Source organism: Centruroides vittatus, unplaced genomic scaffold, assembly GCF_030686945.1.
Source record: "Centruroides vittatus isolate TY-2023 unplaced genomic scaffold, ASM3068694v2 contig_460, whole genome shotgun sequence".
In the NCBI taxonomy this organism is placed as follows: domain Eukaryota; kingdom Metazoa; phylum Arthropoda; class Arachnida; order Scorpiones; family Buthidae; genus Centruroides; species Centruroides vittatus.
In genome coordinates, this window is record NW_027122256.1 from 2,052,554 (window position 1) to 2,076,172 (window position 23,619).

The window sequence follows — 23,619 nt, forward strand, 5'->3', positions numbered from 1 at the left end:
TTTGTTCTTTATATAATCATTTAATTAAGTTTTGTAGTTTAAAAATTTTTATGTAAATAATAATGTAACATTTCATGTAAGTTAATGTAATAATTAATTTTAAAATTTTAAAAAGTTACATTTAATTTTATGGCAATATTAATAAAAAATTAAACTGAAACATATCTAAATGTATATTCAGGAAATACTTCAAAGTAGAATGAAATAAAATTGTTATATGTTACATAAATTATTATTAAAACTAGAATTTGAAATAAACAAGGCTTTATATAAAATGTCCAGTTTAACAAAGTTATTAAGCAATATCTATAAACTTATGTAAGAGTTTTTAAACTTAAAAATGTTATTTTCTATTACATTATATATTGATAAAAAATTTAATAATTTTTTAAACATTATTGTATTATAAACAATTCATACCATAAACATCACCACCATGATCTTCCATTATATTTAAACAAGTTCCATCAGAAATATCCCAAACTCTTATGGTGAAATCCCAACTACCAGATAAAAGAATATTTGCAAGTTCAGAATGCCACTGTAATCCACGTACATTATGTTTATGCCCTGTTAGTGTACGCAAACTTTCTCCACTAGCATAATCCCAAATTCTTATTGTACTGTAGAATAAAAATATTTAATATAAATTAACATATATTTGAAGAATTAATTATTATTGACATAAATTCATATAACTTTTTAAAAAATTTTAAAAATATTAATGAAATAAAACATGCCATGTGATATGAATGTGAGGACCGGGTTTAACCCGGCCCAAAATTCTTTTTTTTTTTTGTTCAAACCCCCTCGTGGGAAATTGTAGAAAAGGTCGAAATTCAAAGGATGTTCAGCCTTCCACCACCGGAAAGCACTTTCTTTCTCTCCAGATCCAGACTCTTAGTCACGGAGATCGAATCACCAGCGATTCGCCAACTATCGCGATTGGTGATCGGAGATATCGCGACCCATTGTATATAAGGGGGGAAAAGGCTGATAACGGGGTTGCTGAAGGTCTGAATAAAACGCACGTCTCGTCTGATCCAAATCGAGAACCAGAGGGTCGAATCCTGAGGACTCTGAAGCCCGCCAAAGACGAGCTGCCACGACCGATCCTCCTGCCAACCTCCACGACCGGAGAACGACTGATCCTCCTGCTTATCCATATGATTACTCCAGCCGATAAATCCTAGGAAGAGGTATGACCCCAAAATTTGTAAACTCTCTCTCCCCTGCGGTTAGGGACCAGACGCGTTAGAGTAGAGCTATTCTCTGTATATTGTTTGTCTGTCTAAATAAATCGTTGTTTGTTTTCACCATGGTTCCGTTTATTTGAATATCGCCTTAAACTTATCGACAAACCCACACGCTTCCTCCACTCGACCTGACAAATAATTACCCAATCTCGACAAGTTGGGATATCATAAAAATTTAGCCATCCGCAACAGTGGGGTGGGTCTTGCCGACCTGTTCGCCGGAAAAAGGAGATAGGACGAAGTCGTACCTCCCAGCGTTCCCACATGAATACCCAATTGCATCTTCAAAATTTACAACATATTACAATTAGCAAATTTACAACATACAACAATTAGCTAATTGTATATTGTATTAACTAATTGTAATTGTAATTTTTCATGTATGTTTTATTGATTGTTGTTTTACTCGAGGGTTTTGTTAGGGGAGATGATTGCTTGTTCTTTTGAACATTACATTTTGTAAGATTATAGAATAAAGAATTACATTATACTGTGAAATTTTGAAGAATCTCTTGATATTCAATTATTCCTACACTTAGAAAATCATAAATTAGATATATAAACACCCTGAAGACTGATATTTTTAGTAATATGCCAAACAATTTCTGGATTGGTCATGTGGTATATCATGAATTAAAAATAAATTATTACATTTATTAAATAATTTATTTTATATAATAAATTTTATATGGATATGTTCAGATATATATGACCCCATTAAAGTAATTAGTCAAAAATAAAAACACTAAAATATTTAAAATATTTGTTCAAATTAGAACTATTTTAATCTCATAATGAAATAAAATGTTTCTTTATCAAATTATCAAATAAAGATATTCAAACTCCTAATGATTTTAGGATTTTTATTTTTATATGATTTAACAGAAGTTATGAAAATCACATTTATTTTGTTAATTAATGATGATGCTTTGCATAGACTGATACTTTCTAATACTTAAATTCAAAGACAATTAATTCTAGAATAGAATTTAAATCTTGATTTATACAATCAAAGGAAATATTTTAAATTATTCACATTTGAATTTGTTTCCTAACTTAAGACATTCATTATAATTATTGTCTGTATACACTATTCTTGAATAATAAGTTCTATAATAAAAATATATAACAAAATAAAACAAAACAATTGATCAAAGATGTCTTGTATAAATATTTACCAATCATCTGAGCCACTACAGAACACTCCTTCTTTCAGAGGTGCCCATTTTACTCTAAAAACCTTTGCTGTATGTCCTAAATGGAGTATTTTAATAATTATTTAATTAAAATTTTTATATTTAATATTCAAATGATTATATTTAAAAATGATATAGCTTGGTAATAATAATTATTATTTTTTAATTCAAAGTTGTTCACTATTCATTGATTCAAAATATGAGGGATTCTAAATTATTGTTCAGACTTCTGTGTCCTATAATTTTACAATTTGAAACAGCAAAAAACGGCTTACAGAATTTGAAAGTGTAACTCAAAATGTTTTATTTGGCAATACTGAACTTGCTGTAACCAGGTATTGATGCCTGGAGATAATATGATATCATACTTCAAAATGACAATTATTCAAAAGAAAGCAATATGTGCACATGTTTGGTTTTTCAAAACAAAGTTTGTTATCACAATGAAATGTTATTATAGAACTCAACATGGAAAAGTTCACTTTCAGATAATACTATTGGATATTGATTAAAGTATTTCCAGAGACTGGTAGTATTCAGCACCAAAAAGGAGCAGAAGAAATGAGCACTTCACAGGAAGATGTTGATCAAATCCAAAAAGCATTTTTTTCAGTCAGTTGATTGAATCCACGAAGCCTACAAAAATCAATTAGATGAGTTTCTTTTCTGTTAGGTATACATCAAATAGGATTGCTATACAAATGCCATGCCTAAAAATTGCAGATTGTATAGACAGATGATAAATTTCCCCTTTTCCCAATACATTTTGTTAATAGTCAAAGCTGATGAAAATTTATTTTTGGAAAAGGAAATTTAATGATGAAGCAATGCATTACATATTGGAAAAAATAAATTGTCATAACTACAAAATATAGATCAGATAACTCTCATCCAATTCAAGAAATTGAAAGGGATACTGGTAATCCAAAAGTAAATGTCTACTGCACCTTTTGATGTTTGGAAGTTTTGGAGCCCTTTTTCTTTGTGGAAAAAACAGCGACCTATCTGGACACACTACATCATCATATCTATTACCCCAGCTAGATTATCATCTAACTGTGATGTTTCAGCAAAATGATCATGTTGGGTTCTTATTTTCTGAGAATTTCTTGACATGCATTTTCCTGGATACTGAGTAAAGCATGCAGGGGACTGATTCTATGGCTCCATGCTCATGCGGATTTCTTCCTGGGAGATACATGAAGGAAATTGTTTAAAATAGTCCTGTGATTTCCTTCAATGAACTGAAGCTCAGAATTGAAGTAATTGATAATAGAGAATCAATTACACTGAAAATGCTGGAGAACACTTGGAGAATCATTTGTAAATCATTCATGCCACAAAAGACAAACAACATGTTGAAGTTGTTCAGCATTCTGCTATTGATTCTATATGTAATAAAACTTTTTGAGCTACATTTTCATCTTCTAGAAGCATTTTTTTTTTGTTGTTTCTGGTTAGAAAATTTTAGAACACAGAAACCTTGAAAATAATTTAGAATCATCCTTTAACAAAAACTTATCTTTCAATAAATAGATATCTTTGCTATTCATACATATATTATTTGTTTTAGAAATATAGATATATTTAATCAAAATAAATATTTATATTTAATGATATGATTATCTTTTTTTAAGTTATTTCATGAAAAAATTAATTTTATTGACTAGAAACAAAAAGAGTTATTTATGTTTTAGGCAAGAAAAATGCAGAAGTTTTTAATACATGTATATTATAAATAGTGTGATTGTATGCCATATGTATATAGTAATCATATATTTGTATTTTTTAATTTTATTCTTGTTTCCATTCCTCTTTCTTAGTTTTCCCCTTTGTTCTTTTGTCTGTTCTACCTGGAATTTTCCTATTCAAACTTCCTTTCCATATATGGTTGTGGAAAGCACAATAATCAGTATTACGACTACTGTGCAGGTGAATGATTACCAATGAGAAGGACAAAGAAAAGGTTGTCTTAACAATACGTTTATGTACGAAAGAATATATATACAGAAATTTACAAAGTTGTCCACTAGAACACACATATAGATACCTAGGGAACCAGATGGGTTTGCGAGAGTCTGAAACCCCCTTTCCCTTTTTGTATAGTACCACTCTTTTTATAAACCTTTTAATTTTATGTGAGAATTTTAAGCAAGAATTTTAAGGAGGCCTTCCAAGGTCAATGACCGCAACGATCTCTTCGAAATCATTGTTAAAATATATATCAACAAGAAAGAAATAATCGTTTGTATTACAGTAACTCGACAAACGATAGAGTCAACAAGATGGGAATAGGCGATGTTTTTCATCCCCCTTTGTTTGCACGTGACACGTAGCTGCAGCAATAAATCACCTAGCTCATCGTTGAGCGTGACGTTTGACATAAACAGTATTGAGATTGTTGACCAAATTGAAGAAGTTATTGTCAGCTAGATGCTAATTGATGGGTGAGAGCTGTCAAATCTATAGAAATTTATATTTTAAATTCACCTCTGCACAGTACTTAAGTCTATAATTTAAACAAACTTCTCGATTGCCGGCGTCCGTACTAGCCAGATCCAGACATGAACACATCAACAGGTGTGTGTATAAATCCTGACAGTATGACAGTTCTCACCTCCTTGAATTTGGTATAAAAAGGGCTCACACCCCCATTAGAAAGGATGATGTCAAGGATATTAGACCAGGACTGATCAACTTTCATCCTCCATCCCTTCGACACTGATTGACGCCAACGACAACAGATAGTGAGGTAATTCTTGACTTATTAAGTAGAACTCTCTCTTCCCTTAGTTGATCGAAGTCTAGTTTAGAATAGATAGAGAAAGGAGATTAAAAGCCTTTCTCTGATTGCGAATACATATGGCATAACCCCGCTAACCGCCTTATTAGCAATTCCATTAAGGATTATTGTCGTCACTATTGCCTTAATTATTATCATTATCATTATCGTTATTATTACTAGTATATGTGTCTTTTAAATAGTATCTTTATTAAATCAGTTTAATATCTAAAATCTGCGTGATTACTCAAAAATGGCCAACACCTTATCGACTTATCCGCAACCTCCCACTTGAGACGTTTGTTTTTTTGCCCTTGTAAATTGCCATCCACTGACCATATGAGCGGGACTCACCTTCCTGTCGTCGGAAACTGGTAAGCCTTGTTGCTTAACCCCTCGATTCTCACAGGTTCACCTGTACAATGAGTTGCACACAAGTCTGTTGTTTTAACTCACACTTGAGTCTCTCCTAAAACTACCTCTCTACAAATATCCACTACTGGTAATTGCTTAAATTTAACATAAAATCTTACTTATCCAGAGAGTATTCTAGCGATGCAAACAGATTTTTTTTCACTCCAAGTCCGATAATACAATTCCGTGTAGATCACTTCTACCACCCCACGCGGTCACTTCTAACACCATAACACACTCACAAAAAAAAAAAAATGCACACATTTTGTTGACTCAGGCAACCTCTCACTAGCCAGCCAAGGAAATAAAAAAAGGTACTGTTGCCAACCTGCATTGCCTTAAATAATGTTCCTCTCTCCTAACGGGTTGCCAACCCCTCATACAACACAAAATAAAAATTATTGTAAATAGCCCAAAAATCTGCAACAGCACATATTGTCATAGAAAGTCTTCAGAACAATAGAAAGGCATGCAGCCCTGAGGGCAAAAGAGAGAGGGTATGAGAGGAGTTGAGGTTCAGACCGTGACGTGTGTGACAACCCTTCCAGTACGTTTTAGCATCTTACGGAGGAAACGAGGGACATGAGATGTTGAGTAGAAGGTTACTGATAAGTTATTGAAGAACTAAAGGATATACTGTGCTTGTTACAGCATAGTGATTGATTTGACGAGTATAGAACAGGATGTCCTGGTATACAACTTGAGGAAAAAAGTCCAAGCACAAGTAACCGTTCATAAGGATCCTGGAACTAAGATTTGGGTACCCCCTTTCCTATCTCCTACTTCTGCTCTAGCCCCTATTCTTTATTTTAGTTATAGATTATTTCTATATCATTTGTAATATGATATGAAACCAATGTTAGGATTATAAGAAGCTTTATAGTTATTGTCGCACAGTATAAATCAGTCAAATTATATGTCTAGTGTAATAATTCGAGTGATGAATATCACATATTGAAATTGAGACTACCTAGCATCCTATAAAACAAACTGTACATTATCTTGGGTAGAAAGATTAAAGTTTTTCTTTGTTTATATATATTTCTTGGTTATTTGTAAAACCCATAATTTCACAACAGTAAAAGCTGTATCAAATTACAAGTATTTCAAACTGTGTGTGATACATATATGCATTTAATAAAATTAGATTTAATTTGTTCATAGAATAATATCAATAAATAAACAAAATGTTATTAAAATGATTAATTTTAAAATAGAAATTATATATTATGCAGTATATTTAATGCATAATAATTATTATAATGAAACCTTTTACTTATTGAAACTATTTCCTGAAGCTAAAGTCATACCTGGAAGTATTTTCAGAGGAGAACTATTATTTGATGACACATAAAATATTCTAATATTTTTATCTTCACATGATGTAACTAAAATATTTCTAGAAAGACAATTTGTAAATTTGAATAAATAGAAAGAAAATATTTAATAAATACAGTATACATAAAATAAATTTTTTAAAAAATTACCAGTAATTTTAAAAACAGTTTATCAAAATTATATACTTTATAAATAACAAATAAAATTCCTTTTAATCCAGTTCTTTAGGCAGTATTGTTAGAAAAATAAATAACATTCTTAACCCTGGATGAATACCACTACAAAATTGTTACTCTATGACTATTGTGGGCTATATCCCTTGTGATAATAATATTTATTATTTCCCCAAAATAATTATTTATTCATTTTTGCTTTATGATATGTTATAATAAGGAGTTTAAAGTATAATAAATGAAAACAAAAACAATAAGAAATAAAAATTTATTTTTTTATCTCTAATGTAAACGAACAAACCTTATGTAAACAGTAACATTTCAAAGGTTGCATATCCCAAAAGTGGCCATATAAATGAAATTTTACTATAATTATTTCCCATAATTATGAAAATAATAGTGTGATCATGATATATATATATGGGTAATTAATTTTAACTTAAAAAGGAATTAATTAAATGTAGGATTAGTAACTTTATAATATAATTAATAAAAAATTACTCATATGTAAAAATACATTTTATAAAATCAGAAAAAATGAAAGTAAAAATAATCCATAAAAATTTGAATCAAAATAAATTTTTATTATATGATATGTGCTAATTTTTGTAATTTAGGTTAAATATTGATATAAAATTTATAATTTATCTTACTCATTACTTATATTCCAATCACAACCATAGACAGGTGATGGATGTTTAAATGTAAACAGCAAGCATCCATCAGATTGGTGCACCATACTATGGAATAGAAAAAAATATATTAGAATATCTAATAATTACAGAATTATTTACGTTATTTAATGTTAATGTTGATTTGAAGATGTTTCTATCATCAAAAATTTATATTAAACATCTAATATTTACATATGTTTTAAAAATAGCAATAGATTTAACTATTATTAATTGAAAATTATAAAAATTACAAACATTTTTCAAAATTAATTTTATCAAATTTTATAGTTTAAATTATATGAATTGAATATTAGCAAGTTATAATTTAATTTTTTTTAAATTATAATATTCAATTTTGTAAGCTATTTAAAATGTTCTCTTCCTTTCCTTAAGTTTGTTAATTACTTAAGAGAGTCTAAATTCAGGTTGAAAACATTTAATAATAAAAATCCTTATTAAATAATTTTTTTTACATGTTAAATCTTTAAAAAACAGTTTCGTTCATTTATTACTTTATGATATTAAATTTAGTTGATTTATCTGATTTTATAGAATTATTGCGGTATAGAAAGTGTAGGGTTTGGAATCGCTAGGCGAGCGATTTCCGCCCTGGTTTGTTATAACGAACTTTCATAACGGAAAAGTCGTTAGGATCGGCGGTAGAAACGACCGTTAGGAAAGTGACCGTTGGTGGCCGTTGCGAGAACATTCAAATTGGATTGGCGGACGATTCGAACGTTGGGTCTATTTAAGCCGTAGTTTCAGCGAGTATCGAGGCTCGTCTGGAAAGTTCGGATCGGGAAGCTCGTATCGTAGGTTCGTATCGGGATCGGCTGAGTTCGTATCGGAGGTGATCGGATCGAATCGGATCAAGGGAGATCGTCGTTATCGTGGTGCCAACTAACTCTCTCGTTGGAAGTTACGTGTTTGTGTACGAACTTGTTCCGGACTCGGAGGTTTTGTTAATTACAAGTCTGTTCGTAAGGAGTTCTTTCGACGAATTTGTACGGGAATAGTCGGTTGTTGTTCAGACTAGTGTTTGTGCATAATTAATTGTAACTCTGATTTGGATTATTTTGTACATTTACTGTAAATATAAAATTTGTGTTTTTCGTCAAACCGACTGAGTGGTTTATTGTGAACATTACTGAAAGTATTTAAAATTTTCTTAAAATAGTCTTATTATAAAGCTACTAAATTCGGGTATTTTAAGAGATTGACTTGGTAAATATTTGTAATGAATTATGCTTCTCTAAATAAAATCATGATTTTCTTTATCAGGCATAAATATTCAATATATAACAATATAATTTTTAAAATACAAAATTTGAAAAATTTTAAAGTTACATTTTCATTTAAAAATAATCAAAATCATAGCAAATAACATACATATTGTCACATGTTTATAACTAATGTTGATAACATGTTGATAATTAATATCTAATTATTAAAATATAATAGTGAAAAATCATGTTTTAACAAATAAAATAATTTTAATAATGAATGTTTTCAGGACATTTACATTACTAAACTAATTTTTCTAATTTGCTCATTAAAATATAATGTTTTTGTTTCATGAAAGAGAACAAAGTTTTAAGTAATATATATTTGACAACATTTTCATAACCAGGGAGAGTCCTCTTTGTAATGAAGGAGTTAATAAAAATGGTAAATATAGAAAAAATAATTCAATTGTAGAGTTAACTATTAACCGTAATTTATAAATATTTTTTATAATCCGTTATGTAAACACGAAAAGAAAATTTTATTAAAATATCTAGTGATTCATATTAAATTTTAACTTGTGTCCTCTTTATTTTGGATCTGGTTATGCTACTGTTTGAAAAAGTAAAATTTAATATCATGAGACTGTAACTTTACCTATTCTACTATCATACAGTATCTATTTCTTAATTGATTGTTATATACAGTAATCTTTTTGAAAAACTTACTGCTGTATGCATATATGGTGACTGAACATATAATATTGTTTTTACAGAGCAAGTACGACTATTATATACATATGTACCAGCCATAGATAGCTTTAAAATTATCTGTTGATATGGCATATCAGCACATTCTAACTAAAAAAAGCCCTGGCTATAAATATCAGAAATATAGCAATGATTAAACAGAAATTTCACAACTTATTTATCTTTTGCTCATTAATTTTGTCCACTAAAATTATTTGTCCAACATTCATAACATACGCAGTTTTTAAAAAATTAAAATTAATAAATGTTTCCATATTATTTAAAATTTTTTATCTAAAATAATTTAACAAATCTCAATATAAAAATATAAATAAAAAATGTAAAACTTAAGCCACAAAAACATTAAAATCCAGCAGTAACTAAATGTTTTTGCAATTTAAGTTATCATTATCCACTTTAAAAATGTTTTAAGTAAATTACTAAAAATGAGAAAATCCAATTTGTATAATCTCACTCTTATCCAGATTGCTAGTTGCATGAATTCATTTTTATTCAGATTCCATATGCTGAAAAATTTCTTAGAAATCAACATAATGTACAATCAGAAATGACTTTAAAACTAATATTAAAAATCTACTTTGTCTTTTTCTACAAGCTAGTATCCAATTCTACAATTAGATTCATTCCATTAAAGATTTTTTCTTTCTCCAAAATATACCAATATATTTTTGCCTTATATCGTTTTAAATCTGTAAAAATTTGCATAAATCTACATATTAGATAGCTATAATAAATACACTGTCACAAACAAAAGCCTTTTTTATCAGTGTTGTATTCGGTAGAAACACACTGACGTTCTCAGCCTCCACTGAGGCCTTCTTCAGGTTGAGAACAAAATGCCACTCCCCCTCAGACTGCTGGAACGATGCTGCCTGAGTTATAAACATAGCACATGTCGCGTTTCACCCCTCCACCTGGCACTGTTTGAATTCTTCGAACAGGTACCTCCACGCATGTGCGAACATTTCCCCGTCTTTAAAGTTGATGCAGGTGCCCCCAACGTTGGCTCTATAGATCTCCCAGGCCTCCAGGTGGCATACATGATTGTTCAGAAACGCCCGTCTGATTAATTTAGCGCTCCGGAAGTTCACCCGAACTTTTGTTTGTGACAGTGTATTACTCTCTACACTGTTAATTGTTGGAAGACGTTTATTTTAAGATATAATAAATTTATAATATTCCATTTTCCTTCTGAAGGAAACTTGAAAATTCTTCATAATTTATTTTTCATTCATTCATTATATATAAGACAAAGTATCTATTGGATTTTAAAATTTTCTTGTTTTAAATTGTATCTATGTAGTCAAAGTGATTTCTAGTTTATTTAATATTTATTCTGTAGAGAATTTCTAAATTACTTTTTACAGTCATATGAACTGAATAATAATTACTTCAAAATTATTATCTATAATATACAATTATTTCACAAAAGTAGATATAATAAAATATTATTAAATATTTTTAGTACATATGTTTTTCAGACAAATACAGGGGATTTCAAATAGATTAGACCAGACTTATAATGCATCTTTATTTTTGGTATCATCTTCTAGTTGTTTATTCCATTTTAAGTATTTTGCAATTATTTATTTCTGTAATTATATTAATTATTATTCTCAATTACCATCCAAATTATCAAATAACTGAATTTTCAGGTTGAGTATCTTGTTTAAATTTTATTTAATAAATTTTTTTTAATCACAGTTTAATTACGATTATAATAAAAACATTTTTATATTTTTAATTAGTTTTTATTCTATGTGTACATAAAAACATTATAAATCTGCAATAAAAATTGAATTGTTTATGGTGTATAATAAAAACCTGATACATGTCTCTGCCTCTTGTATTTCTAACATCATTCTTATTTTAGAAATATAAATGTTTGCATTAAGTCAGGTCTTATTAAATCACCCTGTATTTATAAATAAATTCAAAATGAGTTTTAATTAATTAAAATTCTAAAATATTCAAATTTTATAATTTAATCAAATATAATAGCTGTTAACAAAAATAAAAAAAAATAATTTAAAACAGTATCAGTTGTTTATGTATTAACTTTCTATTAATTTTATTAAAAGAATTATTTTTTTGTCTCTTTACCAACATTTGTCAGCTCCCCCAGAAGCAATTTTTCTGGCATCTCTTTGATTCCACGAGACAGAATATACATTTGTATTTTTTCCATGCTATGAAAAACAATAGTTGAGATTAAAGATAAAGCAAAGCAGTAAAAATTAATTAAATAAACAAGATGATTTTTATAAGAATTAATTTTTTTAAATCCTTTATTTTATTTAGAATGCTAAAAAGTTAAATATTCATTTAAAAATTTAGAAAAAAATTTCTTTAAGTAATTTGACTATCAAAATAGAATAAAAATGATTTTGGCTTTAAATAATTTTTTTCTATTTTGAAATTCAAATTACAGAAAAAATAACAAAAGTTTAATATTAGAATTTTCAGAGACTTGAAACATGTATCAAGTAATACAAATGACATCACATTCTTTAAAAAACTAACTCCATATACACACAAACAATAAAAACAATGCTATTCTTAGTTATCAAATTACTTTTACTAATTTTAAAATGTTTTGTGTTAAAGTATTTGTATTGTTAAAATATAAATTATTACAATGTATTAAAATCATTTTGTTTGATTTAGTATTTGTTTTTTATTTATTATCGAGGTTGAGGCTGAAGTCTTAAATGCAAAAACGTGTATGTTGGACGTTCAGCACCGCTTTCCTATAAGCCTAGAAGTTTGACAATGGTGTTTGGAAAATCAGTGGAATCATGCTCAACATTCAATGCCATTGTCAAACTTCTAGGCTTACAGGAAAGCGGCGCTGAACGTCCGAAGTACACGTTTTCGCGTTTAAAACTTCGGCCTCAACCTCGCTATTGTAATTTTCATATTAATGAAGATAAAGAATACATAAAATAAATGTGAAAAATTCATAAACTATAAAAATAAATATACAATAAATCACAAAAATAATCAGCAACAGTAGACATTGATATATAAGTAGTTAATGTTTATTATAGCAAACATTAGTATTAATTTAAGTTTCTAAAATTATAGCTGTTATGTAAGTTATTACAGGTGACATGTGATGCATATTTAAAAAATTTTAAGTGTGTATTGTTAATGTAAATTATATACAGTAGATATTGCTTTATGTTAACATATTTTAATTGTTTATAGTAATTTATAAACTGTTTTTATAATGGGTCATATATGAAAATATAATTTTGCATAAACAAATTAATGTATCATTTTGTAATTATTATTATTATATTAATTCTTTATACAAAATTTACAATTTATGGAAATATATTCATTATACTATTTCCTTCTAGAGCAATTAATTAAATTATTGGGAGCTCATACACCTTGGTAATGTGTTAAAAGAATTTTCTTTTAATTTATGCTTTCTTTAAAAATTTCTAAATACACTGTAGGCTATTTCTCATCATTTATACAAAGTGTCTTTGTTCAATCATTCAATTCTCAAAACAAATACTAAAGACCATTTTAATAAATTTATCAGATTTATATTAAAAATTAACTTAAAAATAATTTTTTATTCATTGTAGTACAGCATACTAAATTTTTTCTTGTTTTTTTCCTATTTAAAGTCACTTTATAGAAAAGTTTTGCATTTAAAATATGCATACTAATTAAAGAATATAAGTGATAAAATATGTTTAAAATAATAAAAATATTTTATTTTCAAAACATGTTTAATGTATGTTTTTATAAGAAAAATACTAATATGGAAGAAAACAAAACTTTATTTGAAATTGTTAAAGTAACCTTAACAACTTTTAATAAGTTTTATACGTCTATTGAAAATTTAAAAAATTAGTAATAAGATTTAACTACATTTATGATTATTTTAAGTGTTATTCATGAACAATAAATTTTTTCAGAAATTATATTTATATAATTATTTTGAGCACCAGTTTTATTAAAATAGTAGCCACAACTATTATTTGAAACTGTATATTTTCTCTGTGGTTACAGTTTGAAGGCTGTTATTATTTTCTTTGCACACATTTGTTTGATGTTCATTATTATTAAAGTATTTAATTATTTATTTATGAAAATTTTATTTTTAAAAGCAAATTTTATTAATACTTGAAATGACAACTAGTGTCTATCTTTATAATGAAATTTATTTTCTATTTACCAGTAATAACAAAACAATACATCTACTGTTTAATTGTACATTTCATTGGGCTGCAATTTGAAAAATTATAGAACTATAAATTCCTACAGTTGTTTATCTACTTATACAGTTGTTTATATACTTATACAGTTGTTTATCTGTCTATTTGTCTGTCCTTCCTTAATCTCAAGAATGGTGTTAGATAGATGAAAGCCAAGATCAGATATGGACAGCTTATGGGCAAGAGATCCCAATTAACTATATATGAACTTCTGATGTAAACTGGAAGTCACATTAGTTCAACTCAAAAATTTTCTCCTGAATAGTGTTAGATTCATGACTAGCATGACTTCATTGTTAACAGGAAAAGTATGATGTATAGGGACAAAACACTACTAAATTTAAGTGCATTGTGATAAAAATTGCAGCCCAGCATTGCTCACAATAAATAATTGCTCATTTTCTATTAAAGTTTTTTGTTAACTATAACTACCTACTATATTTTACAGTATTTATTAACATCAGTAACACAAAAAAAACCTTACACACTTTGTTTCTAGCAATTTAATCACTAAGTTATACTTCATAAACACTGACATCACATAAATATCTGCTAACAGACATTCCAACCGACCTTATTGTACAGTACCTGAAGAAGGCCATTCAAAATGGCCGAAAACGTTTGTACTTAGTGATTAAATTGCTAGAAACAAAGTGTGAAAGGTTTTTTGTGTTACTGATTTTAATTAGTCCTAGCTTTGAGTGCAGAGAGTATTTATTAACTTTATATTGTGTGCTTAAGTTTTAAGAAATCCTTGGATATTAGACACAGGTGGTTATTATTCATATATAACCAATAATATTTTAAAAAGTTTTTAAATATGATTAACTATTAATTTAAGAATTACTTACACTTAACATTTTATGAGCAATAACATTTTTCTCTAAATTCCATATTATGATTCCTTGATTTGAAGTACCAGCAACAATTGAATTCAAGTCACCAGGAGCCCAAGAAATAGAATAAATTATGCTCATGTTACCAGGTGAAGAATCAATCTGAAAAGTCATTTACAAGCAACTGATTAATAATTCTTTATGCAGAAATTAATATAATACAAAGTAATATGAATTCGTTATTATATATTGATTAGCTTAGATGTTTTCAAATTGTTGTACATGTATAGTTTAGAAAAATATATTTTATATTTTACATATACTGTATTATAATATTATAATTATAAACATATAAAAATTATTCTAAGTTTGACTTTAATAAACATTTTAAAATAACTCTTTAATTGATATTATTTACATATCTACAACTTTTTTTTGCATCTATATTCTTTACATCTTTTCTTACATATAAACCCATGGCCTTCAGACCAAATCCAGTCTTGTAATTTGTAGTGCAGTCTAATAAAGTAACATATAAAAAGCTATAACAAAAATAAAGTGACATACAATATACGTGGTACGATCCAAAAGTTCAGGGAATGCAGTAATCTATGACAACAAAAGCATGTATTTGAGGTTACAGCATATAAAATGGATTCTACCAAACCTTATCTACGTGTTCAGGATAATTTCGCCCATGTCACGTGATTAAACCGTGAGCGCTGCCGTTTTTTTCTGGGGATAGTTACCTTTGTTCGGCGACGTAATAAAAGTGGAGTTTCAAGAACAACCCCCAACATTAAATTTTGTCAGCATTTAGGTAAAACACCTACGGAGACTTTAAAATTGCTAAGAAAGGTGTACGGTGATTCTAACATGGCGAAGTCGAAAATGTACGAATGGCATCGGCGTTTTAAAGGGGGCCGAGAATCCATCGCAGACGATCAACGCTCTGGCCGACCTTCGATTTAACAGAACGACGAAAATGTTGAGTTGTCTCTGAATGCTCAATGTGTTCGCAGGATAAACAAACCTGTGTACTATTAAATCGAAGGTCGGCCAGAGCGTTGATCGTCTGCGATGGATTCTCGGCCCCCTTTAAAACGCCGATGCCATTCGTACATTTTCGACTTTGCCATGGTAGAATCACCGTACACCTTTCTTAGCAATTTTAAAGTCTTCGTAGGTGTTTTACCTAAACGCTGACAAAATTTAATGTTGGGGGTTGTTCTTGAAACTCCACTTTTATTACGTCGCCGAACAAAGGTAACTATCCCCGGAAAAAATGGCAGCGCTCGCGGTTTAATCACGTGACATGGGCGAAATTATCCTGAACACGTAGATAAGGTTTGGTAGAATCCATTTTATATGCTGTAACCTCAAATACATGCTTTTGATGTCATAGATTACTGCATTCCCCGAACATTTGGATCGTACCACATATATATAAGTAAATACAAATAAATAGATAAAACAATAAAGCTATAAAAACAAAACACTGTAAAAATAAATACACAGTAAAACAAACCACAGTGAAAATTATTTATCCATTTAATGATCTAACAGGTTTTATATAAATTTTTTTACAATCTGTTTGAATTCTGTATATTCAAAATAGATTAAATTTTCATAATTGCTGATTTCTAGGAGAATATAATAATAATAATAAAAAAATGAATGGTTGAATAAAGATAAGCAAAAAGGCATTATATGATTTAAAGAGTGATTACGAGTGATTATAAGTATTTACAATGGAAATACTTATATTATTTATATGCATTAATGTTAACCATTAAACAATTTAAAATAAATAAATCTATCAAAATAGATCAGCCTATCAGCCTATTTTCTAAAATAGAATTTGCAACCTGGCAAGAAGAAATTCTGAGTTTTTAGTGTACTGTAGATTCATGTTTATTTAGTAGTAAATACATCTTATGTACGGTACTTTATATTGAACAAAAGCTATAGTGTAATGGACATCCAAACTGACATATTTTAATCCACTAGTGATTAAAAATTGAAAAAATATAATGATCTTAGATCAGATCTTAAAAATATTAGTTGACCATGATGCTGTAAAATATCATGCCTAATTGTTAGATTCTTTAATAATTTATTAAAATGTTGATCAAAAGACATTTACTATAAACTATTACATATAAATCATTTATACATTGAACAAATTTAATATCATCTATCAAAAATAGAACCAAATAGAAGATATTAATAAAGAATAACAAATAACCTTCATTTTACAATAGTTTGGAATTAAAGTAAGTTTCTTTAATCCACTCAATCTTCTTGTAATGTAGTTGGATCATTGTTAATAATTTTTGTTATCTGCATATAATATTAATGTCGACCTGGGGAAGACTTGTTAGCAAAGTAGGCCCAAAAATTCTGACGTCATCACAGGACCTCAGAATATTAGCTTCAATAAATTTAGTTCTAACAAAGATAGAACATAGAAACTTTTTTATTCCAAAGCTAAAATATTCCTCCAAGTAATGAGTCGATACAATAATTTTTACTTTTCCGGCTGTTATATATAACAGAGGAAAAGTGTAGCCATCAGTCAAAAAATGATCCCACCCCAAATTTTTGCATTTTTGGACTCAAGGCACCTCAAAATGTTGAGATATGCAAAAGATTCAGGTTTTTTTTCTGTATGTACAAATGTTAGACTGTATAAGAGGCATGATTTTGAATCAGAGTTGGATGGTTTAACACAAGAGTTTAACACAAAAATACTTGGAAAGTCAAATGTGACACAATTCAAATACTTTTTCATTTTTTATATTGATAACAAGTTGGGAAAGTAAAAAGGAGTCAGAGTCAGGGGAATTTTTGACAACTCCAACTCTGACTAAAATACCAAAACTCCACGACTCTGACTCTACAGCCCTGGTATAAAAACTGTATTTAGAATTTAAAATCATAATTGACTCAAAAGACACATTTTAATTGGTAATTAAAGTTTGTCTTTTAAGTCAATTTTGATTTTTTATGTTTTTACTGGCAGGTTTGGTTCTTGCTTGGTAAAACCTGGTGTTAGAGTTTCTCATTTCCCAGTCTTTTGCTTGTCCCAGGATTCTGGGATAAAAGTGAACTATTTCCTGGGATCCTGCAAAATCCTGATATAGAATTAATTATTTTTAAGATATACAAAATATCTTGAAATCAAATGATATAATTATTTTTCATTTATTAAAGTAATTTAATACATTCTACAACCTCCAAAATCACATTAATAATGCTGTGTAAGATATATATTAAAATTACCTTTGAATTACATAGAAATGTTCACTAATAGAAAAAATTTATTAAAGTTTGCTGGAAACTGCATACAACAACAAAAATGTCTTTGAACTGAGTTGAAAATTTAAAAAAAAAAAAAAAAAATAATGAACTTAGATCAAACTCCTAACGTAAAAGGTAATTTTCGTTTTTTAAATAAAACATAATATTATAAAAATTTACAATAAGATTTTAAAAAGCAAAGATGGTGAATACTCCCATCACTCAATCTTGTTCTTATTTTAGTAATGAAAATTCCTACTTCCAAAATTGCCCTTTCCAATTCAATCGACGTGAGTGGAATTGTGTTTAATGCATTTAAGAGAAGACAGATGTTATGTGTTTTTTCACCTTGTAGCCTGGAAGATTTTTAGTTTGTTTTTGAGATTGCTAGAGAGCAAAAGACGTACTACATTCTTGATTTGTTTGCCTCAGCTGCTTTAATAGCGGAATCAAGCTTATAGCCTGATAATTCGGCAATTCGTTTGGCTTTAATAATCAGATTTATGAAGAAAAACTTCATACTTGCACACTTCGTACTCATTTGTATCCTTGCCCAATTTGCACAACCTGGTGTTATGCAGTTATTGAAGCTACTGGGAATGGTTAAAAATTAAGACAGCACAATTATTCCAGATATTATTCCAGACAGCACAATTATTCCAGATAAGCACAATTATTCCAGATATTACAGGTTCTGACAAGTAAGGAATTTTCAAAGTGCTGTCACAAATAGGCTAAAATATTGATTATTCCCCATTTATGACATGCAATAATGAGGAAAAATTAAAAAACACTAATATATAGGTTTAAAATTAATAAATACAAATGTATTCTGACAGTTTATGAGTTAATTATACTTTCTATTTGCAAAATTTCCTCAACCTTAACACAAAATAAGAAAAAAGTGAATTTTTAAGAAATTTGCAGGATTTCCCAGGATAAGAAGAATTTCCTGGGTTAAAAAAAAACAACCGGGATCCCGTTTGAGAAACACTACCTGGTGTTAATTATGTCAAGTTAGAAATGTGAGAAATTCTTAGAAGAGCCATAATAGGCATTAAAACTTTTTGTTCATGCTGGCAAAAAACACTGAAGACAATTTATTTTATACTTACTTAGTGTATTTTGGGGTGGGTCTGCATTATTGTAATGTTTTCTAATCTTTTTCCAGTAAAGATATCTATCTAAATATTATTTATGTATATTTTTGTTACATATATTTGTATACTGATTGTATATACTTTTGAATCTACTATATAACATGCTACTTGATCAAACCCTTCTAAAATGAAATATAGGCTATTGATTAAATTAGATGGAAAGCCTTTATTAAATTATTATTAATTCAGATAGATGCATTTTACAACTTTCTATGAAAATAGTATCTACATATCTTAATAAAGTACATACACACAGATACAATGTCATTGCAATTTATGTGATGGATGTGTCACTGAGATGTGTTTATAAATAAAGACTTGCGCATATTTAGATCAATTATGTCATAAAATACATTAAAATTTATAAGATGATGTTTCTGTGAATGCTTATGTAATCACAAGAATAATAGTTTTTTGAAATTTATTTAATAATAATAATAAAAATTACAGAATTTTTAGAAAAGGAATTTTTTTATAATTAATATAAATAAAGAAAAAATTTATGTAAAATTGTAACAAAACTTAATATGTATTATATGCTATAACATTATTATTTAAAAAATTTCTACTGAATGTTGTTAGCTATAAATTGTATTAAAAATAATACAGACAACTAATACATCACAATTCATTAGTTATTAGTAACTTTTGTAAGCTTTTTCTCCCTTTATTTTTGCTGTATGGACATTAATTTTATTTTAAGTTTTGTACAAATAATGTTTAATTAGTATTAAAAAGCTTTCCTCTCCAATGATCTTATCGTGTGCTTTTCTGTTATCTTGGATATCAAAAACAAAATAGCTTTCTTAATCCCAAGTACTTTTAGGCCTCTTGGCCCATCATCAAGAAAATAAAAATTGTTTTAATAGAAGCACAGCACAAATTCTAACATTAAATTCCTATCACTCGTAACTTGGAAACAAGCAAAGGTGTTAGAATAGATGAAAATAAAGAGAACATAAATTATACAGAGAAGATACCAAAAACATAAGAAGAGATGTCTCTTCTTATATTTCTATATCTCAATGTAAAGGATGGAGATTCCTTGGCACTCATATAGAGAGAATATAAAAAACTTGATTGGATTTAAGAGGTTTTTCTTTAAGTTAAAGAATAATTATGTTTTTTCTGTATTAAAGGGGACTTTAGGGTGTTGGAAATAAATAAGGGACTAAAGAGATTTTAGGATGCTTACGTGGCAAGTATTTGTATTGTAATGGAAAGGGAAGAAAAGGAATTAGTGCAGTTGTGTAATTTGTTTGGCAGAAAATGTGGCAGAGCTAATAAATAGTATGTAATAACAAAAATGTATAGTGTTGTAATTAATGTTGTACTTCTGTTATAATGGTTTTTACCATGTTGGGCTGAGGCCTGAACTTATTCAGGATTAAGACAGTTTTTGTCTCCAAGATGGCTTTTGACCATTAATCAAAAAAAAAATATTTGATTTCATGTTTTTATTTTAGGATTAAATCTATTTAGGAACTGAAAAACTCAAAATGTGATTGCACAAGTGTCACAAAAGACAAATTCAAGACATTATTCTACTGGTCGGATGGGTGACTGTTGATGATGTGGTAAAATTTTTCAAATTAGCATGGATCTGCTTATTAAACCATATACATCAAACCCAAACATAACTTTAATAAAATAAAGTCTGTGCAAGATGGAAAAACAAACCATAATAGAACAGAAATGCAGGGGTTTGAATATCCAGAGCCGGCCCTACCATAGGGCAAACGGAGCAGCTTCTCCAGGCGCTAAGTCCTAGGGGGCACCTTAGTGGTAAAGAAAATTAAAGGAAAAAAATTTTTATTTTGCTTTTCGATATTTTGATTCAAGCGTGTGGCCAGTATGTGAATGGCCTTATCCGTTGAGATGCGTGCGGGTCGAGTGTGTGGGCAGATTTCCACCCTGCCTCAGTTACATCACCAGTGTTGCTGCCACAGACACTGCTGTTTTAGTTGGAGAGTCCATTTTGAAGCACCAGCACTGCTGAGCATGTTCCCGCGCTTTCTGCATGAATTTCACTTGACGGCTGATGTGTGAGTAAGTATTCTTTTATTCGTTAAGGTATTCTTTCATACTTTACAGAGATACCTATGAGATGTACCTACTTTGTATTATAAAGGGTGTTCCAAAATTTACGCAAGATTTGAATTAAATAGAAACAGTTTTTTTTTAATATTATAATTTCTTTATTGAATCATAAAGTACAGTAGACCCCCTATAACACGGATTTGTATAACACGGAACGTATCTACCGTGTTATAGGGGGTCTACTGTACTGTACCTTAGTTAGGTCGACTCTTGCAGAAGACAATCTTTCTGATCTAGCCTTGCTATCCATTGAAAATCAGTTCAGACATTATCGTATGAGGAGATCATTAAAAAATTTGCAAATGCAAAAGTACGTAAGCAGCGATTTAATTAAAATTTGTTTTCCAGGTGATTTAAGTAGTTTATTATTATTGTTATTATTAGGAGCCTGTAGCCTAAATAGTTAAGAATTTTATAAGTATCGTTACATTAATTAGTGAACGTAATAAATAAGTACCAGTACCAAAGTTGATAATGCTTATTGATCTTGTCAATGAATATTGACTGAATTTTCATTAACTAGTTAGTAAAATAATACCAATGAGTGATCTCATTATAAAAGTAATATTTGTGATAAAGAAATTTACCTTAATCCTACATATTTTTTTTTCATTCTATATGAACTGTTCCTATAGGTACTGTGAGGAGTGCAGTGCCAACAAGTACGACTGTTTTCAATTGTGGTCTTAAGCCATATCTTTTTTTTTTGTATATTTTATTTGTATATATATATATATATATATTCCCCTTTCCCTTTATTTCTCTACCCTTTGTTCCCTGTCCCCTTTCTTCTGGAAACTTCTCTCAGCGGGTGGCAACGAACTGGTTATAAGACAAAAAGAAATGGATAGCCTGCAGGGGCTAAAAGGGTGATAGACTGGCCACCTTTGGCTGAGACATCGAGCTGTAAGGACGTGTTTGGTGAGGGTTTGGTGAGGTCTCCAAGAATTTCGCACCAACGGGAGCACGAAGGAGGCAGCAAGCCGAACGTAACAGAATCTAAAAAGGAACTCTAGAAATCTAATACAAAAGCCCTTCTGGAAGTTTATCGAAGGAAACACGAAGGAGAAAGTTTGAACTCTACAGTCATCGAATTTCGTATCGTCCAAGAAGGCCTGAGTTATAGCCACCACCACGAGTTCGCTAGCTAAGTTTGGGTACCCGTTCTTGTCTGGTTCTATCCTATTATCTACACCTTCTCTTTCCATCTCTAGTATAAGTAGTTTTAAGTAATTAGTTATAAGTTTCTTTTTTCGCGTTCCTTTTGTAACGCGCCGTGTACCTCAATTCTTTTGTCGCAAGATTTTAGAATAACGATTCTGCCCGAGTGTCAACAAATTTATGTCCAAGGAGTGTCGGAATACAAACGAGAATCAAGAATCCTGTATAAATTAACAAACGTGGGTGAAAAATAAAATAAAGAAGTTTAATTTCCTCCTATCCCCTCGTCAGACTCTTTTTCACCATGTGCGTTTTACAACACAATCGACAAATTAGACAGATAATTAAGATGTTGTCCAGATCTTCCAAGTTACTTGCTTGCATGCATCACTGGTATAAATCAGGGGCAACCAAGGGGGGGTGCCATAATAGGATCTCGCTCCATCCTAAAACTTGCCTTGGGCCGGCACTGTGAATATCTGTCAACATCTACAAGAATGAAGGTGACTTTTAATAGAGAGTCATTAGAGGGGATAAAATGTGAATCCATAGATACTCTTTTATAAACCAGAGAATAAATATTAATGTTTGCAATAGAGGAATCAACATCTCCAGCCAAAAAAGTTAAAAACTTAAGCATCATTAGAGAAACATATTCATAATCCTTTAGGACTCACAACAACCAATATTGGAATCAATACAAGAAAGGCTCAACAATAAACAGCATTTATTGCAGTGAAAAGCTGAAGCTTGCAATTTGAAGTAAATGCCAACAATCTGTGTTAAAGCTGTCATGTTCTTGCACAATATTGCCTGATCTCATGTTGTTGCTTAAATTTTTGAAATTCTCCAAAATTTGCACTTTCAGGTCTTGTACTTATTCATGATTTTGTCTCTTCAGATTATTATCTATTTGGGTCTAGAGCCAGATTTTTCAAAAGACTGAGTAGGCTGAAGTCTAAAGCAGAACATTTTTAATGCTATATTATTGCCT

General features: G+C 29.2%; 1 protein-coding gene across 2 annotated transcripts in view; it reads right to left on the reverse strand.

Moving 5' to 3' along the window:
• Positions 1 to 23,619, reverse strand: part of LOC136977537 (WD repeat-containing protein 17-like) — a 116,217-nt gene that overhangs the window by 57,111 nt on the left and 35,487 nt on the right. For both annotated transcript variants that reach the window (XM_067273032.1, XM_067273031.1), the window contains exons 7-12: positions 14,917 to 15,063; positions 11,931 to 12,016; positions 7,813 to 7,899; positions 6,959 to 7,047; positions 2,435 to 2,510; positions 421 to 623 (exon numbers count right to left, since the gene is read on the reverse strand). In XM_067273032.1, the coding sequence (XP_067129133.1) occupies positions 421 to 623; positions 2,435 to 2,510; positions 6,959 to 7,047; positions 7,813 to 7,899; positions 11,931 to 12,016; positions 14,917 to 15,063 (688 nt within the window). The remainder of the gene's footprint in view (positions 1 to 420; positions 624 to 2,434; positions 2,511 to 6,958; positions 7,048 to 7,812; positions 7,900 to 11,930; positions 12,017 to 14,916; positions 15,064 to 23,619) is intronic.